The sequence below is a fragment of the Microchirus variegatus genome, assembly GCF_963457635.1.
Source record: "Microchirus variegatus genome assembly, chromosome: 22".
NCBI classification, from domain to species: Eukaryota; Metazoa; Chordata; class Actinopteri; order Pleuronectiformes; family Soleidae; genus Microchirus; species Microchirus variegatus.
In genome coordinates, this window is record NC_139823.1 from 4,115,515 (window position 1) to 4,134,324 (window position 18,810).

The 18,810-nt window shown below is 39.4% G+C and overlaps 2 protein-coding genes across 3 annotated transcripts; one reads left to right on the plus strand and one right to left on the minus strand.

Annotated features, from left to right (window-relative positions):
- The first annotated feature begins 3,642 nt into the window (after positions 1-3,642).
- Positions 3,643-10,459, plus strand: hnrnpa3 (heterogeneous nuclear ribonucleoprotein A3). Of its 2 annotated transcripts, none has more exons than XM_083908664.1 (11): positions 3,643-3,678; positions 4,877-4,999; positions 5,087-5,233; positions 5,305-5,515; positions 5,595-5,684; positions 5,781-5,852; positions 7,152-7,199; positions 7,385-7,534; positions 7,641-7,757; positions 7,840-7,910; positions 9,325-10,459. In XM_083908664.1, the coding sequence occupies exons 1-10, from the start codon at positions 3,661-3,663 to the stop codon at positions 7,893-7,895; spliced, it is 1,032 nt and encodes a 343-aa protein (XP_083764790.1). In that variant the 5' UTR covers positions 3,643-3,660; the 3' UTR covers positions 7,896-7,910; positions 9,325-10,459. The 2 variants fall into 2 exon arrangements, with proteins under 2 accessions (XP_083764790.1, XP_083764789.1); XM_083908663.1 differs by lacking the exon at positions 9,325-10,459 and adding an exon at positions 8,012-8,630.
- Positions 10,460-11,233: 774 nt separating this feature from the next.
- nfe2l2a (nfe2 like bZIP transcription factor 2a) lies at positions 11,234-18,665 on the minus strand. The gene is made up of 5 exons (XM_083908504.1): positions 18,505-18,665; positions 14,407-14,658; positions 14,072-14,167; positions 13,792-13,986; positions 11,234-12,845 (listed from the first exon to the last, which is right to left on the minus strand). The coding sequence occupies exons 1-5, from the start codon at positions 18,526-18,528 to the stop codon at positions 11,589-11,591; spliced, it is 1,824 nt and encodes a 607-aa protein (XP_083764630.1). The 5' UTR covers positions 18,529-18,665; the 3' UTR covers positions 11,234-11,588.
- Positions 18,666-18,810: the final 145 nt, after the last annotated feature.

The following is an 18,810-nucleotide window of genomic DNA, read 5'->3' on the forward strand; positions in this document are numbered from 1 at the left end:
ATTTACTGTACATTAAATTTTTGCTGACATGGTACTCTTTAGTACCTTTTCTCAGATATATGGCACACCATAATTTGGAGGTGTAAAATGGGTATAAAACCTGTATTAATTATTTAATCGCTCTTCTAAGTGCTTCCTTTTAGTCCACACCAGGATGACATCCCCCTCTATTTCAGGGGATCGTTATATCACTCACTTGTCAAAGAAAAAATTACAATTAAGACCGAGATTGTATAGCTGTAGTATAAATCACGGACAAATCACGACTTTTTTATGAGTATCATCACTAATAATTTTATTCATTTTTTTTTTTTACACCATTTGATGGAAATGAACTGCTAATTGTATTTAAATCCCAGTCCTCTTGCTCCAGTTGAAGGCCTTCCAGCATATGCGAAAAATACCTAAAAGAAAAAATCTATAGTGATAAAACAGAAGCTGACGCCATTTTAGAAACAAAAGCACTTTTCACCAGTTTCTTAAAATGCTGCTGGCAGAGAGCCACCGCAAACACACACACAAAAAAGAAATGTCCCTGGCAGGTAGCAGTGTGTGGGACCTGTAATATATCTTAGTGTCAGGGGGCAGTTAGGTACAAAGACTGGTGGATGTGATCAACAACCAAACAAACATGTTGTCCTAAGGTCGGGGCGTGGAGGGGCACACAGATCATCCGTCAAACTGCATCTGTGAGAGGCTGATACTGAGTACTGTGTGCTTTCAACACACTCAGCTCTGCTTCTCCATCCTCAATTATGAGATTATTTATCTGGCGCACAGCGGAGAACACAGGGCATTGTGGGTCTTTGTGGTGGTGTGTGTGTGTGTGTGTGTTTGGGATATGTAAGTGTAAGGATTTGGTGACCCAGATGAATACCAAAGACTAAAATACATGCTCTGTGTTTTTATCATAAACTTGATCTCATGCAATTGTAATAGGTTTTTAGATTACAAATTAAATTGCTATTTATTTTTGAAAACCTACTCATATTGTATTCAAAATGTAGACCCCCCCCCCTTTCATTTTCATCATGGTTTTTATGTCTCACGTCAAGAATCAGCAATTATGTCACATCAATAATGGAGCAAAAATTCAACATTTCTATTTTTAATGTAGTAGAGATAGAAAATGGAAATATCTACTTAAATAAACTGAATCTAGTCTAGCTACTTAATAATAATTAAAAAAAAAAGGTTAAATTATAGCTAACATCTTTGATGCAGTGATATTAATTCAATAAATTCAAACTTGAATTGAAAAAAAGTACTTTACAATTCAATAGTGATAAATTAATTACAATACATTAATAAATCAAGAACCAGTACTGGCGCCTTTATTAGAAGTTAAATAAGTTTGAACCTGGATACTTGTAATGTAAGTATGCTACAGTATCATGGTCATCAGAGACCTGACACTTTCTAAAAAACACACATAAAGAAAAGAAAGATAAAAGATTTGGGGGAAGTAGTTTTTTTTGCTCGATTATTATATCATGTATTCTAACCCTTGAAGGGGTTGTAACCGCTGATTATTTCATCCAAAACAAACAAGAAAAACAAATGACATTTGGACAATATTTCTGACCATCTGCTGTACTTCAACAACAGAGGCTCGCGTGAGCTTCAGATGCCAAGTGTGTGACAGTGGAGTCGCCGAGCAGGTGTTGGCTGCAAATGTACAGATAAAATACAGCTCGTAATTGTCAGCAGTGCCATCACCGTCCTCAAACGGTCCAACGGGGTCCAATTTTCAAAGCGAGAGATGGTTTTTACATGGTCACACTTGACACGACATCAAAAATAGATTATTAAAATAATAAAGAAAATATGGCAATGGTAATATTACTGCTTTCCGTATTATTTTTTCTTAGTATAACCCAGTAAATATGTTATTAAGTAAAAACCCAATGCATCTTTTATTCAGTAGAAGTTACTCCAAAGTAAAAAGAAAATGCTCTGAAAAAGTTGACATGTGGTTATGATTTACTTCACTTCTGCAGCTTCTGCTCAGATGTTTACCAGAGCTGTTCGCCCGCAAATTTATTTATTATCTGTAACCAAATACAGTCACTGCAGTAGAATAAAAGGTGCAAAATAAAACCAACAACTTGGCTCTTGAATGTGAAACTATCGTCTGATCGTAAATACACATCAATATTATTGTCAGGAAAAGCATTATCCTTTTATCGGGGCTGCATTTTCCTCACACACTGTACAATAAAGTTAATGACAGACACTGTCTAAACCATAAAGCAGTCGTATATTTGGAGATGCTGGTCAGCTTCAACAAGGCTCAGTAGCAATGCTCATAGATCATACTTATCCAATCAAGCATCCTTGTCATGGAGATCTGACTTCAACTGAAAACACAGATGTATGCCACATTCCCACAAATGTGGCTGATGGCAGAGCGGTTCTGAGGATGTTAGTTAGGACGTATCATTGCTAAATGTGCACAACATAAAAGAATGGAAAGTTGATGTGAGTGCTACTTAACATGGTGGATAAAACAACATATAATACATTGTTTAATCAGAACTTTGAGGCTCCATTGCACATTACTTATTAGGGGTATAACAGCAAATATTTGCCCTTTGACCCCAAAGTAGGATAATCAAGCCATGTAGGAAATGATCTCGTGAAATTACTCTGACGAGTAATAGACACAATTTTATTCACTGTCATCATTTCAGCACCTGTCATCATGTATTCATGCTTTAGAGCACATGTGTCAAACTCAAGGCCCGGGGGCCAAATGTGGCCCGCCACGTCATTTTATTTGGCCCGTGAGTGATTAATTGGTCTTAAAAATCTGTGTTTATGCTGCTTTTAGGCGTGTGTTTTCCATAAACTACATTTCCCACAATGCATGGTGATTGTGTTACTGCAAAGTGACAGCACCGCCACTAGATCACAGTGTATCATTGTATATGCATCATGCGACGAGTGAAATTGAATAAGTAATAAATACAGAAAGTTATTTTGCAATAGTTTACGGATTAGTAACCTTTATTTTAGATTATATTTGGTTATATTTAGTTACATTTATTCTGTATGACAGTTAGATCTGGGCCTTTGAGGGTAACCATTATGCTGATGTGGCCCTCAGTGAAAATGAGTTTGACAGCCCTGCTTTGGAGCCTTATACCTGTTTATATTTGATTATGGTCTTGACAATAAACCGCACAGGGTTAACTCAGATTAAAGTGGATTACTGCCATGTCTCTCTTTTGAAAAATATCCCGTTTCTTCTGATGCTCAGGGAAAAAAAGGAAGGAAAAGGTCACCAACATTACACACTTGACCTGATGTTTCCACCTACATTGTTTTCCCCTACAAATGCATCTTTTGGCCAGGAGATGGCGCAAAATGTCGTGTGTTTTTTTTTTAAATGGCACTGAGTTAGACATCAAAGACAGGCAAAGTAGACTATCACAACCCCAAATTATGTGGATGGGAAATTGTGTATGGAATGGGAAATTATGTATGGAATAACACTACTTTGAAATATGTATAGATGTAGATGGACCACATACGCTAGCTAGATTATACTCTACTTAATGTTTAGACAGACGTACAGTAGTAGGACTGTTCTCCATCTGCCTCCACGACTCCTGTCTTCCACGTCACGTGACCCACTCATATCTGTGCCAGGGGACAATGAAATGCGAAATGGAGGTAAGATGCACGCAAATGACACAAATTGAACTTGTGTGTGTGTCGGAATGCATCAACGCCCGTGTCGTGCGTGCAAAATTGGCGACACGACGAACGGTATTACATCGTAATGCGTTGTTTTTCTGCAGCTGGACCAGAGTCAGCGCTGATCACGTCAGCTTCAGTTGCTGCTAAGCTAATGGAACTGCTGCTAGCTGAATAGCTAGTGTTAGCACCGGCGAGTTGTGTCGCGTGTGTTCTGTTACGTGTTATGTGGCATTTACTTGTTAAACTTAATGTAGTTGTGTCATTAGTAATTCCAATGTGATAACAGAACAGAGGTGGCGCAAAAGCTTTCCATAAACTAGCGAAGGTTTAAGCTAGCGAGGCCTCTCGGGCTAACGTATTTCGTCGTAACTTGTTACGAGGTGTTAGCCTCAGCTTTGTGCTTTGCTGTTATTTAATAAGATGAACATATGTGTATATCAGTGGACCATGGTAATGAAAGTTGGTGCATTGGTTTATAATAGTTTTATATTTTACGTCGTAAATGTGGCCTGACGCCACAACAGGATTAACGCTGCGGCCTAGTTATTCAGCAGTCTACCGAAATTAGCAGTTATTATATGCCAAGAGTATTCTCTTTAAACCTAAAAATGTCCAGGTAAAGAAACTATCATGCAAAGGTACAGAGCACCAGTGTCTTATCTTACTATAGTTCTTTACAAACAAGAACATAAACTAACTCATTTCAAATGTCAAATCAAATTTGCAGGCATGCATACCAGAAATGTCAAAACATTTGAAAGGTAACATCTTCATTTTAGGAAATAAAGGGTGTTGTCCATATTAAAATAATCTCTGTTTGACTGTCAGAACATGCTATATGACGTTACTTTTCAATGATTTATCATTCTGTCCCTCCCTAAATCCTTGTGTGCATCTCAGTCACACTGATCCAGGTTACTCAGCACAGTGGTTTAGTGGTTAGCACTGTTGCCTCACAGCAAGAATTTGCTGGGGTTGATTCCACTACCTTTTTCTGTGTGGATGTTGCATGTTCTCCCCATGTCTGTGTGAACAAGAAACGCTATTTGTTGTAGGTTTGTATGGAATGTAGTCTGGATCCAGACCACAGTCCATCTTGGAAGTGACCTCTGATTTGTTGTATCCTAACACAGAAGTGAACACGTATTTATTTTCTTATTTTTTGCTAAAGGACCATGACTGCAAGGAGCCTGAGCAGCTCAGAAAGCTGTTTATTGGAGGTCTGAGCTTTGAAACCACAGAGGAGAGTTTACGGTCCCATTTTGAAAAATGGGGGGCCCTCACGGACTGTGTGGTATGTGGCCTCATTATCATCTAAAGTTATACATTTCCACACCACTTAAACTCCTGTCATTAACATTGTGTAACATTTTGTTTACAGGTAATGAGAGACCCTAATAGCAAACGTTCCAGAGGGTTTGGGTTTGTAACATATTCCTCTGTGAAGGAAGTTGATGAAGCAATGAAAGCAAGGCCTCACAAAGTAGATGGAAGAGTTGTTGAACCCAAGAGGGCCGTCTCTAGAGAGGTAAAAAAAAAATTACACAAATCAGATGACAGGTTCTCTGGCAGTGTGTTCATTGATGTACTCCTTTTCAGGACTCTAATAAACCAGGTGCCCACCTGACAGTGAAGAAGATCTTTGTTGGTGGAATTAAGGAGGACACTGAGGAGTACCACATCCGCGAGTATTTTGAGAAATATGGAAAGATCGATTGCATTGACATCATGGAGGAACGCTCAACTGGGAAGAAGAGAGGATTTTGCTTTGTCACTTTCGAAGATCATGACACTGTAGACAAAATTGTCGGTATGTGGAGTTCACAATCAAGCAATTATATGGGATGATATGGAAGTGCATTTCTTTATTTTTCACTTTTTGCTTACAGCCCAGAAGTACCACTCAATCAACAGTCACAATTGTGAGGTCAGAAAAGCGCTCTCAAAACAGGAAATGGTTTCCATAAATAATAACAGGGGTGAGCTCATATCAAATGTTTTTGGATATCTATTACACACCTGATAATTGTTTGTGGATTTACAAATCTCTAAAATTGGTACTCTTTTAATATCAGGCAGGAATGGAAGCTCTGGAAACTTCATGAGCAGGGGTGCTAATTTTGGAAGTGGTGGCAACTTTGGCCGGGGTAAGTAGTATTGTCTGTCTTGATTTTTTATTTTTTATTTTTAAAGGGCTTAATTACTTTATTGCAGGTAAATTTGATAATGATCCTTTTTAAAGAACCAGTTAAGACCTTGTATTAACGTCCATTCTGAGAGATCCAATGTCAAGTGGGCAGCTAGTGCTGGTGTGAACACAACTAAAACTGATTTAGGATGCATTCACGATCTGATTACTCAGACGGGCAGTGGCTTTGGACACAGGTGGCTCATGATCTAAGAACTATATACACAAAAACAACATGGGCCACACTGTGTTGCTTGGTGGAATGCACATTTAGCATAATATTATGAACCATACCCACACCGAGCTGTGGTAATGCGGAAGACTATTCAATAATGATGTCACGGTTGTTAACCACAGATTTGCTTCATGTCATTCATTAGTTGTATGTTAAAAGTCTCAATTTAGGGCCTTTACGATAAAACAATTAATTAGTTAGTTGTTGGAGTGGGGGGTGGTAGATAATAAAAAGCTGGATCATGACTAGATTTGTTGAACAAATTTCACCCATTGGGTTCCTGGACTTTCAGAAGATATTACTCAGAACTTAATTTAGATCCTGCTCCCTCTGGTTGAAACGCACTTAGTTTCTGGTTAGTTTCAGGGGAAGTTCCTGGCTTGGAAATGTGGCTGTTATCATTTATCTAATAAGGTAATTTGGTCTTTATGAACAGAAATTATGTACTTGTGTATTTGAATACAGAGGAAGGATTCACAGAATATGCATTCAAGATGTAAATGTTATGCCATATATGAAGAGGCAAATTTAGAGCTGTCCACTTGTCAGCAGAACTCTTTAGGAGGGATGTTAATTATACCAGAATGGGGCCACTGTCTCCCATTCACTTTGAATCAACATAATAAAATGCAAACTGAAGCAAATAAATTTGCTTGCTCATGATCATCTAGTCAAACCAGTCGCTCAGCTTCACCTGGCCAGGCTACAGGTCTGTTCTCTTTGTCACACCTGCTGGAACATTTAAGTGTCAGGGTTTTTACTGCACTTAAACTTGGATTAAGATGTTTTGTGTTCAGGCAGTAGAAGTTCAAAACAATGCTAATTTAGAGTTGTATTTTACTTGACAGCAGAGGCTTAAGTTATCGGACTTATATGTGCCTCATAGACAGTTGTTAGACATGCATATTTACAAACAAACATGAGCTAATTTGTGAAGAGGTTTCAAGTAACAAACAAACAAGTCACTACTGGCATAACAGTTATATACATTTGTATATAACATCTTACCCTCCTTGTTTTTAGGTGGTTATAGTGGAGGAAGAGGTGGTTATGGTGATGATTTTGACAATGGTAAGCTGATGTGAACTCTTTTAGATGTGTAAAATACGTAAAGTATTACTCCTGCAGTTGTCTTTGTTTACTCAAAATGTGTTTGTCTTTTCTTTTGAAATTGTTTAACAGTGTTCTGTTCAAACCACTCACTAGTTGGCACTGTAATATTTAATATTATGTTGTGCGTCATTTCACCATTATAGGTCCAGGAGGAAATTATGGGGGAGGTCCAAGTTATGGAGGAGGTCGAGGGGGCTACGGAGGAGGTGGTGGTGGTGGAGGTAGTGGTTATGGCAACCAAGGAGGGGGATTTGGTGGCAGCTGTGATGGAGGTTATGGAGGCAATGGTGGAGGTAAATATGAAATTGACTTTAGAATTCTGGATTGATTTATGTTATATTGACTGCTAAGTTTAACAATGTGATTTTTTAAAATACAAATTGACCTTTGAATCTTCAGGTTATGGAGGTGGTGGAAATTACAATGACTTTGGAAATTATAGTGGACAGCAGTCCAGCTATGGCCCCATGAAGGGAAGCAACTTTGGTGGCAGAAACTCAGGTGGACCCTATAGTGGTGAGTTGTGGCACAGTCTTTCCTCAAAATGACAAATCCAGTAACTTCAACTATTTTGTGGTGACCACTTCTTAAACGGCAGGTGGTTACGGCTCGGGTGGTGGTGGTGGAGGTGGCTACGGCTCGAGGCGTTATTAATTATTTCATGTTTTGGTAAGTAGCCTTCGTTTCCACATCACCTTCGTAGCACAGTACAGAGTGAGCTAATGAAAGTGCAGAATAACTATTTGTTCTATCCTGTATCCATTCAACAGGCTTCAGTTCTTAGCAGGAGAGTCGAGGAGGTGAGCAAAGGAATTGTCAGGAAAGCTGCAGGTTACTTTGAGACAGTCTTCTGAAAGCATTAGAGGAACACAGGAGTCAGACATTACTGCAGCAAAAAGGACTGTATACACAAGACATGAGTGCAGATGATACACTTCCTTTATTGTGATAGATGTTTCCCCACACAGACATTTTCCTTTTGTGCGTCTGAATTATGTGTATTGTTCCTATGATGTGAGGGGTAAATAGTTATCTTTTTTTATCAGAAGGCAGTCCTTAATAACTTTCCTTTTTTACACTGGTTAGTGTCCTCCTGGTAATAAATATTGTCTTTCAACATGGTTTCTGTCAAATTCCATAGTTGTTTTAGGCCCTTGGATAAAACACATCCTTTCTTAAATGAAACATTGCTCAATTGCAAGTGTCAAGTGTTCTTTTTTTATTTTTGTATGTGAAGCAAATTATGTAAATCATTCGTAGTAACCGTGTTAACTGATATAAGAAGTCTGGGTTAGAAATGAGGGAATCCGTCACTCCTTTTGTTCCCAGCAAACTGAATTCTTCAAGTATTTTGATTCGTAGAAAAAGACTGAATAAAGTTGTATAGTGAAGTAACATGAGGTTGAGTGCATCATTGGTTCAGAAAAAGACTAAATGAGTTGTTAATATTTATTTTTCCCTGATCTTTGTGACTGAAGTTTAGCAAATCAGTCTGTACAGAATTTATTTTATTTGGGTACAGTTCACAAAGACTTTCAAGGGTGAATATAGTGTGTATGTATATTCTGGTATGTATGCCTTTACTTGCATGAGGGTCAGTGACAGGGGAGTTTGTGTAGTCCAAGGCCAGGCAGAGCCCATGCACCACATATGCAAGTTTTGAGCAAGTAGGAGTGTAACGGCTACAAGCACCTGCAGTTTGGCCCTCAGCATCGCTAGTGTGGAAGATTGCAGATGACTGTCAGACAGGACGTCTTCAGCCCCAGCACAGTGGACCAGTCAGCATTTTGAGAGAGAAAGAAGGCAGCATCGAGCACAACGCCCATGGAGGAAGCTTGCAGTGTCGTGCCTGGTAGTGAGCATCTATCTCTCTTTCAAGGCTAGCTAAACCCTCCAGCAGCTGGTGCTAGCGAAGAAAGACTAGTTCCTGGACACTTTGGAGATCCCGTTGAGTCAGAGATACTTCAGTTTTACCTGCGAAAGCTAGATTTCAGACATTTACAAGAAAAGGGAGTGAGTATTTCTCAAAAGCTGACCAAAGAAGATGGAGCAGGTAAAAGTAACCACTTTGCTTGATTTACAGATGTGGAATGAGGCATTCTCTTCTTGCTGAAAATCTGTAAAGACCTGATAACAAGGAAGGTTCTGGATGGGTAAGACTTTTTCAAAATATTATCCAAGGCTTCTCATTTTGTAACAGTACATGTGTTGTAGGGTCTTTTTAGGTAATCTGAGCAGGAAGGCATACAGTGTTGTTCCAGTTTGCCCAGTATTGGCCTGTTACCTTCGCCATACTGCTTGGTGAACCTTGAAGGCAAAACAAAGTGTTTTCTTATCATTTTATTTGGAGCCAATTCTGATAAAGTTTATCATGATTAATTGCTCTTGGGAAATATCATTACTTATTAACACTATTACATTATTTCGCAAGGAGAAACTTAAAAGCTTCATCTGACAGGTATTTTAGTAAATGATATTGATATATATGTTTGGCTTTTAAAAGGCAAAAAAAAAGAAAGAAAATGCAATATTGATATCCTCACACATAAGATGACAAGAAATGTTTTATGTTTTAAGAATCAATAACCATGGATTAACGATCCAAAAGCTTATCATGTTCAGAGGCAGCATAGTTGCTGATTTTATAACCTGGAACAAAGGGATACTCCTTATTTAAACTCAAAATATCAATAACGTTAGGTATTACTCGTCAGTATGGGTTGTTTAATAAAAATAATCAAAAAAAAAAAAGACTAATAAGATATCAATATATGTTTCTTGTAGGTAGCAGATATGCACATGGCATATCTTGTTTATTACTAGTAAATGACTCCACAAAGTGTTATCTTGGATGTTTTTACTCTTGCATTTTTAGTCTGACTCCTGAGAGTTTAAGGTAAAAAGTCGAGGCGTATGTTTTCTTTAATATTTTTTCATTTAGAACCTACAGATCTTAAACTACAAGTAAAATGTGAGCATTTGTGGAAGGAGTAATAAAAATCATCTAATAATTTTACATATTTTTTTATTAAAAATGTTACTGATATAATTTAAGATTAAGAACATCTGCGTCACTCTTTCTTCTTTCTCTTACATTCCTAATCATTATGTATTTGAAAGGATTTCTATCAAGACCGGTCGGTTAACTCTTAAACGGAAAACAAATCGTACTGTTTTCCAAACGGATGCGGTGTCACTTTTCTACTGAGGAATGTAGAATGACTCGATTACATAATATAAATATGTGCTTTTAGAACTCCCACTAGTGTCAATTAAACTGTGATGGTTTAAATGTAAGCTGTGTGTAAATGTAAAATGTGATGTGTTCTTAATAAAGACGTTTTCCTCGATGCGACTATTTGTTTTCCAGAAAGCATTTGAAAACCACATCGCGTGCCACAAATGTTTGCTCTCATTGTATGAAGGTACAGCTGTTATCAATGTCAGACATTTATTGAGTTGTTGGCCTGCTCGCCAGATTAGTTCGACACACCCTCTGAAAAACACGAGCTCTGTGATCAAAGGGTGGCGTTTTGTGTGTGAAAGTGCATGTGGGGCACATAGTGATTGCAAAAGGCTTTTACCTTTGACTATGCTAAGCCACTGGGCCATTGTGAAGTTGTCATGCATGGTTCGCACTGCGCTCACTCCACTTTAGCTCAACAACCGGTCTCTTTGTTGTGTAATGACAGCAGTGGGTGTGATTTCTTTAGCAATGGCAGTTTCACAGTCTTAAAAGATTAAAGTTACTGTACGTAAATTGCAAGCAAAATGGAAAAACTATTTTAAACCTATAATACTTTGTTAACGTCCAAAATTCCAGTTTTGCTTCCTTAAACCCTTCACGCCAGAACACAAACATGTGGTGAGTTATGCAATCATTCCACACTATAGATTGTATATGTCCATCTGGCATCCATCTGTTTCCAGCTGTGGTCACAGTTCCCTCACACAATGTTCTCTCCTCAGAAGACTGGAGGCCATTTAGCTATAGAATAGTTTATTGAAAAGCATGGAAATTTTAAAAAAAACTGGGCAGAAAATCATAAAGTGAAAGTTATATAAGCAGAAATTGAAACAATCATTGGCATACAGAAATATAATATGTACAATATATACAAGCACACATACCACGTAACAATTTCATCAATCTCAAATGCAAGTAATGTTTATATTTACAAACAATATTGGTTAAAGGATCTGTGAGTACAAAAGTAAAATATCAAAACTAATTACATTCAAGAGAAGTAAACGAAAACTACAATAGTTCTGCTGTGCTATAAATGCTTTAAAGCTGAGTGACTACAAGGTTATTGCATAGTATTACTATGTTAATGCAGTACCGTGTTATGATAAGTGGTTGTCTTTGCTCTTGATGAATGTCTTTTTAATACGGGGGACGAGGAAGATGCTGCCGTCAGTCGACTGCTGGAGGGAAAAGTTGGACGGAGAGTAGGAATTCCCCTTCTCGTCTCTCAACATGCTGAAGACCTCCAGGTACAAGCTGTTGAGTTGCTGCTTCATTTCTTTCAGATTAGTGATGTTCTGGCTCTTCTCGCTGAGCAGACGCTCCTTCTCCTCCTTCAGTGAGTCCAGCTCACCCTCCAGACCTATTATGTTCTCCATCTTGCGTTTGCGGCAGTTTTGTGCAGCGACTTTGTTCTTGCCGCGGCGGCGTATGTCTCGTACCAGAGCCAGCTGGGCGTCGTTCAGTTGGTGCTTTGACATCATCTCATTGAAATCATCAACGGGCAGATTGATTATCATATCGACGCTCACGGGGATTTTGAGGGCCTTAGCCCTCTGCTCGTCTCTGGGGAGACGCACATCCAATTGTTTCTTCAGCTTGTCCTTGGTGAAGGGAGCACTGTTGTGGCCGCTTTCCTCTGCCATGTCCATGTCGTGTTGTTGGAGTTTCCTCTCATGTTGCTGGTGTGGGTGCCCCGTCGGTGTGAATATAGAAACTGCCGTACGAAGATCTGGTTGAAAATTTAATGAGAACATCTCCGAGTAGTCGGACTCGGCGCTTCCAGGGTTGAGGTCCATCTCTTCCATGTCGGAATCACTGTAGCCATAGGACTGGTCTCCATATGTCGATTTTGCAGGCGAACTAGCATGCGGGCTTGTGTTCGAGGAGATTCCTGAATCCGAGTCTGGCATCTCAGCTGTTATGTTTTGTTTGTCGCTGTCAAATGTGTCTCCGGGTGAGAGGCTGTAAAGGTCCATGGGTGTAAAGGAAGGCTTGTTTGCGACATCAGACGTGGTTGGGCTTTCATTTTCCTCAAGGCCATGCTGACCACTGCCCTCTTCCAGACTGACAGTGGGGTAGAATATGTCACAGAAACTTTCTGCACCATAGTTAGTATTTAACTGGGGAGCCTTTCCCTCCATTTGGCCGAGATTGTCTGTTGGAGCCATACTGGGAACAGAGCCATCATATGTACTGATAAACTCTGCAGGGCAAACAACTGAACTGTTTGTTTCCCCGTTTGTGAGATTGGCCATGGGGTAAAAAGTGAAGTTTGGATTCTGTACTTCGGGGCTTTTTGGAAGAGAATAGTTGGTGGTCTCCAGTGTGTCCTCCATTTGCATGTTCAGGCATTGCTATAGGAAAAACAAGACAGAAACATTATCAACATTAAGTCAACTAAATGCATTAAACATAATACATTACAAGTTCCCACTTTGATCTGTGCAGTGTGGGATGCAATGATTTAAGGTTTAATGCACTGCATATGTTGCTGTGTATACATGTATAGAATGCATTCACTTAACTTAAACTAAACATCTTCTGAAACAGGCTTTTAAAAGCCGATAAATCCACATACCACACTTCAGAAGCGCCATTAATGTAATGCAGAATCAAATATTCTTATCTTTGACTCGTGTTGAAAGCAGTTTGCTTTACTCCATTTCAAACAAGCTTGAAATGTTACCTCACACAGTAAAGCATCAGTTATAAAGCCATGCATTTGTTCCTGCTGGTATTTCGCTGACATTACACCTAGTTGACGAGACAGCTTAGAAATCACTTTCTAGAAGTTACTACCTTATCTACACAAAGCAGCCTCTTAAAGCCAAAAAGTGAGTCTTATCAGCAGCTTTGCAGATGAACTAATGCACTTGACGGTGAGTTATATAGTTATTTTTCTCTCTCCAAAATAGTGTGAGGTCAAAGGCAGCAAATGGTTCCACCAGCCTGCTCATGCAAATACGAGCTGCCTTGAAACAAAATGGACACGGCTGCTTCAGAGAAAGAAAATATACAAATATATATCTCCACTTTATTGCCAGTAAACAGGTTTAATCCTGTCAAAATGAAAAATGAAATAGCTTGATGAAGCTGGATGCTACAAACCCTACGCACTGCAACACCCACCTCTAATGAAACCTTATCATGGTATGAGCTCTGCATATTTGAGACCCCGTTCTCATGGGTCAAACAAAAAAAGGATTGTCCTCTACTGCTAGGCTCCTGCATTCTTTGGGTATTTGTTCCAGCAACACCAACCACCACTATCACTGAAGCAAAAGAATCTGTGTGTTATACCTGTAGCTCAGGGAGGGACAAAAGCTCCATCCAGGCCTGCTCCAAATCAGGGGCCACCCTCTGTGGTGGTGGTGGCATTGGACCTGGGGAGAGCGTAGGTGTCGGCAGAGGCTGCTGCTCAGGGGACATCATTATGTTGTTGCTGCTGCTGCTGGGCACAGAAATAGCAGTTGTGGCCAGGCAAGCTGACATATTCTGTGGGACAAAGACATGAGTTATGACAGCTGCAACTCAAAAGTGTGTTAAAAGCTCGACATGTGTGGCAATAACTTTGTCTTACCTCAGTTTCCTCTACAGGAAACGTCTCAGCCAGTAGCTGTAAACATTCATCAAATGACATGGCATGGCCACCGCTCCCCTGTGTGAAGCTGACATTCTGTAACAGAGATTAAGGATGCATTTTATTATCTTTAGCCCCGACTGACTATTTTTACAGAGCTCAGGTCTCTGGAATAGTTTCTAGGGCAATAGTACGCTGATGCAAAACTACAAATCCCTGAGTGTTTCTCTAATTATACCGGATGACACGGTTTCCTAGCTACAACATAGCTACAGCCTATCAAACGAGGTGGAAGCAGTCCATCCTTTGCGCAATAAAGTGATGAATGTGTGTACCTGTGAAACCTCCAAAGGCAGAGGGGCACTGGGCGCCGTGCGGGGTATGTACTCTCCCGTCTCCTCATCGAGCTGTAGCTGTGCAAGCAGGGCCTTCTCCTGCTCCCGGAGCAGATGCAGCCTCTTCTCTTCCTCCTGCTCCCGCTGCCTCTGCAGCTCATGCTCCTTCTGACGGTGGTTGTAGTCGAACACCTCGCGCCTGGCTCCGAGATCAATGTCCTGCTTCCATAATATGTCGATCAGTTCCATGTCCTGAAAAGAGAAGCTCGGATCAGTTCGGGGACTCGTGAGCAGTAGCCATGCTGCCTCGCAGTGAGAGTGTGAGCTGCACTGGAGCAAGGAAGAGCGTCCCTGCTGTGAAGTGTGGCTGCTGCACCTGCCACACCCTGTCCCTCAGTATCTGTTCACTGACAGCAGCACTGGCACTAATGTCAAAGAGGAGAAGCAGCATGAATAATAGATATACTTCTCTGTTTCCCATCTTGCCACCTCACACCAGCAGGAGACATGTGTCTTCACTTGATACCTTTTTGCAAGTGGAGATCCTTACCCATCTGATTCCACTGAGGTGTGAATATGTCCCTCATTCCAACTTGTGTAAAGAATAGGGATGGGCATAAATATTAGATGTTGATTGATTGAAAGTATATTAAAAAGATACAAAATTGGAAAAAAATGATGTCAACTCCAATGACAGCATAATTTGTGGTGCATCTATTAGCATCTATTATGGTTAGTGGACTGCATGTGTGTTTGCAGAAGTGATGGCATTTGCAAGGTTTCTTGAATGCATTTTGAAGCTCCTCCTCTTAGTTCAACATAAGCTCAAGCACTGTGAACCCTACATCACTCTTGCACTCATGCACACGACTTTGTTTCTTTGGAGTGGAGATGTTCCCCTCTGATAATATCAAATCTGATGTAGAAACATATTTGACATATTTTCCCTCCCTCATAAGCACACGCAGCTGGACCTGAAAAGTGTCACACTGTGTGTAAACTGTGTGTAATGGCTAACTTGAAACTTGTATTTGTGCATACTCTAATGTCTTGTTTGTAATAAAGTGTCACATTCTCACGTAATTCAGTGTGTGTGCATGTTGGATATTTGAATATTCAATGAATAATCCTACTGAATATTCAAATATGATGTTTTGCTTGGAATTCTAATCCCTAATAAAAAAAAAACTTAATTGCTTAAAAGTAATAAGGCTGGACAATAAAAACACAAATAATTATCACAATACTTTTTACTTCAAACACAATATAACATATGTTCATTCATTGTGCAAACATGCTTTGGGATATAACACATAGTATATTAGCTTCAAGTGTCACCTCAGATTTGTGAACTGTTTTCTATTCAAGCTTTGTTTTGTTTTGTTGTTTTGCACATAGAGTTTAAAACTACACTTAAATGTTTTCTTCAACTTTCACTTTATTTATCTCCGTAATAACCCACATTGACTTATTAAAAATGTTTTCCTATAACAGGTTTGTTGACCACATTGCCCAGCTGTAATAAAGTGACCCTAATTTTAAAAAACATTTATATATTTTTCTGCAATCTGTTATGCACAATTTTTATTTTATTTTTATTTTTAACAAATGGTTAAAAGAAGTACTGTCATGCAATGTTGAGAGTATGTATTATTTAATTTTGAGATATCATAGTAATATATACGTACAAATAAGGTTATTTTAATGTCAAATAAATTCATAGAAAGTTATCTTATACATGACACAAGATCTGTTGCTGGGTAAAATTACAAACCTTGTTTTCTTATTCAGGCCTAAGAGTGGTGTAAGGACCCTTTTTTAAACTATAGTCTATGGCAGGGGTGTCAAACTTATTTTAGTTCAGGGGGCACATACTACACAATTTGATCTCAAGGGGGCCGAACCAGAATAGATAACCCATATAAACAACATGTTTTTCCAATTTTGGTTCTGAATATTATACTTAAGTTTACCATTATCACACTGCATTACAACTTACATATCACAATGAATCTACAAAGGCACAAGTCATTGAAATTTTAACAAATTTTTTCCTGGGGGCCAGATTGGACCCTCTGGAGGGCCTGTCCTGGCCCGTGGGCCGTACGTTTGACACCACTGGTCTAAGGGCTGTCTGCATTACAAAATGTTGGACATAGCAAACTAACAAATGAGAACATTATAATGTCATTTCCTGTCGATTTTGCCTCACACGACGAATGCTATCTGCCTTTTTTAAACAACAATGTGTTAAGATAAACTGTGCTGCTCTGCTTCTTCTTGGGTCTTTTACTTATTTACAGAAGGAAACTGTTTCACCAAGGCGCTGGGGTGTTGCACAAACTCAGAAGGAAATGTGAGCGAGCATGTGACTTGCTTGTTCCTCATATTTGGGTGTATGTTCTTGTCATATGGTCATAGTAGACATGACATGTGGGAAGCCAATGAAGAACTAAGGGGAAAATGTACAAACAAAGAACAAAGACAATGTGAAACTCTATATTGTATAAACGATTTTAAGGTGTGGTGAACTTTTACTAATAATAATGGCAAAGAAGCAACAATAAACACAATATCTTAAGCCCTTGTTGACACAGTTTGTGTTTCTTTACGTCAACCGTGGCACTGGAAAATAAGAACCCACTAACCCTCTTTGCCTCTGTGTTGCATCAGCAGCGTGACCACTGAAGGATTATGCGTTACCAAGGCTGCCTACTATAAATCACACGCAGCACCAGAGAGGTGAGCACACAGCCAGACATTATGGCCTCTGTAGGAATGAGGAAGTGCCCCCAAAAGGTCTATGTGGATATCTTAAAGCATGTCTGATGTCATCTGTGTTTTCAAAAACGGCAAAACCGCTCCTATTGTCAGTGTGGTCACACCTTATGCTCTCATCAGACAAGTCATACAAGTCCATTAAAAAAACAAGTCACATGTCTAAAAATGATCACCAGGGGAAGTTCAGTCACTCACTTTCACCGCCACAGCGTTGTATTTATGTCACGACAGCCAAAATAACTTACCCTTGCTATTGTTCTGTGTTTTATGCCACACAGATTGCATAAGTGTGGGTGTGTGTGTGTCTGAGGCCAGGTTATAAGCACCACTATCGTCTTTGTCATCAGTTGTGAACTGGCACCAAAACAAGGAAACGAGCCCAGAAAATCACTTGATTTCCCATATGACTGTGAAAGGAGAACTTGTTTTCAGCTCGATAAGACAAAAACACGCTTGTTATGAAAAAGAAGACAGATGTAACAGCTCACCAGGCGATAGAAGGGTGACACCAAGTGTGTTTGTGTTAAGTGTGGGTTGTTCATTTACATTTCCTCTCTGTTAAAGAGAAGGGCTCTGACTGACCTAACTCAGGCCTGATTTCACCGGTCTGTTGTATCTTTCATCACAATTCATCCACTCATGTACTTTTACCATTTATGGCAGCTGAACGCAGAGATGTAAGATCACACAATATTAATAGATAGATATTTAGATAGAATGGTGGAAAAAAAAAATAGGTCACCCTTTAATGAAATGATTCACAATGCATTAGTTGTGTGTGTTAGACATATTGTCACATGCTTGGAGGAGGGGAAATAAACGAGTTGTTTTGCTTGGTTTTTTTTTTTGGTTTTTTGTTTGACCTTGTCAGGATGAATGAATTAATATAATTCCAAAAACAAAAAATAACACTGACATCTCAGATTGTTATCTATAGTAAGACAAGTGTATTTCCTGTTTTAATTGTGTGATGATTTACATCTCCACAGATATAGTATATTAGTATTAAACACATCAAATTGTCAATAACAGTAGTTTGTTTCCTGTGGGGGAAAAACGTCACAAGTTCATGTCTGACAGAAGTGAATGTGGCTCAGAGGGCGACGCTGTTACAGCCACATATAAAGCTTATCATCTACAGTGTAATGTGTACATTTACAGCATGTGTCTATAACCAGGTTGTCACTTTGTAATAAATGTATTTTCGGTATATTGTATAAAAAACTGCACCTCCTGAACTATATCGGTCTATAATAAGTCAGAATAAAGTTGGCTGTCAGAATCATTGTCGTCAAGATGAAGAAACTGTGTATTTACCTGTATCACCCCCACTTCGCTCATCGTGGATGAATATCGTCTCGTCCTGAAGAAACGTGTTGTTAAGAATGATTTTTAAAAAATAAAAAAAATAAGTGTGTTATTCCTTTAATAACAGATTAAAATGGCGAGTGGTCCTGGGCCGACAGTGTCCGAGTCAGCGGCGGCGGCAGAGTTGAGGGGAAATCTCGCTTCCTCTAGTCTAAAATCTAACGATCATCACGGAAATGAAGGCCCTGCCCACCGAGCTGCGGCGCCGGGATCGTCCCCCTCTCCGGCCTATGAGGCTGGAGATCAGGGCTGCGT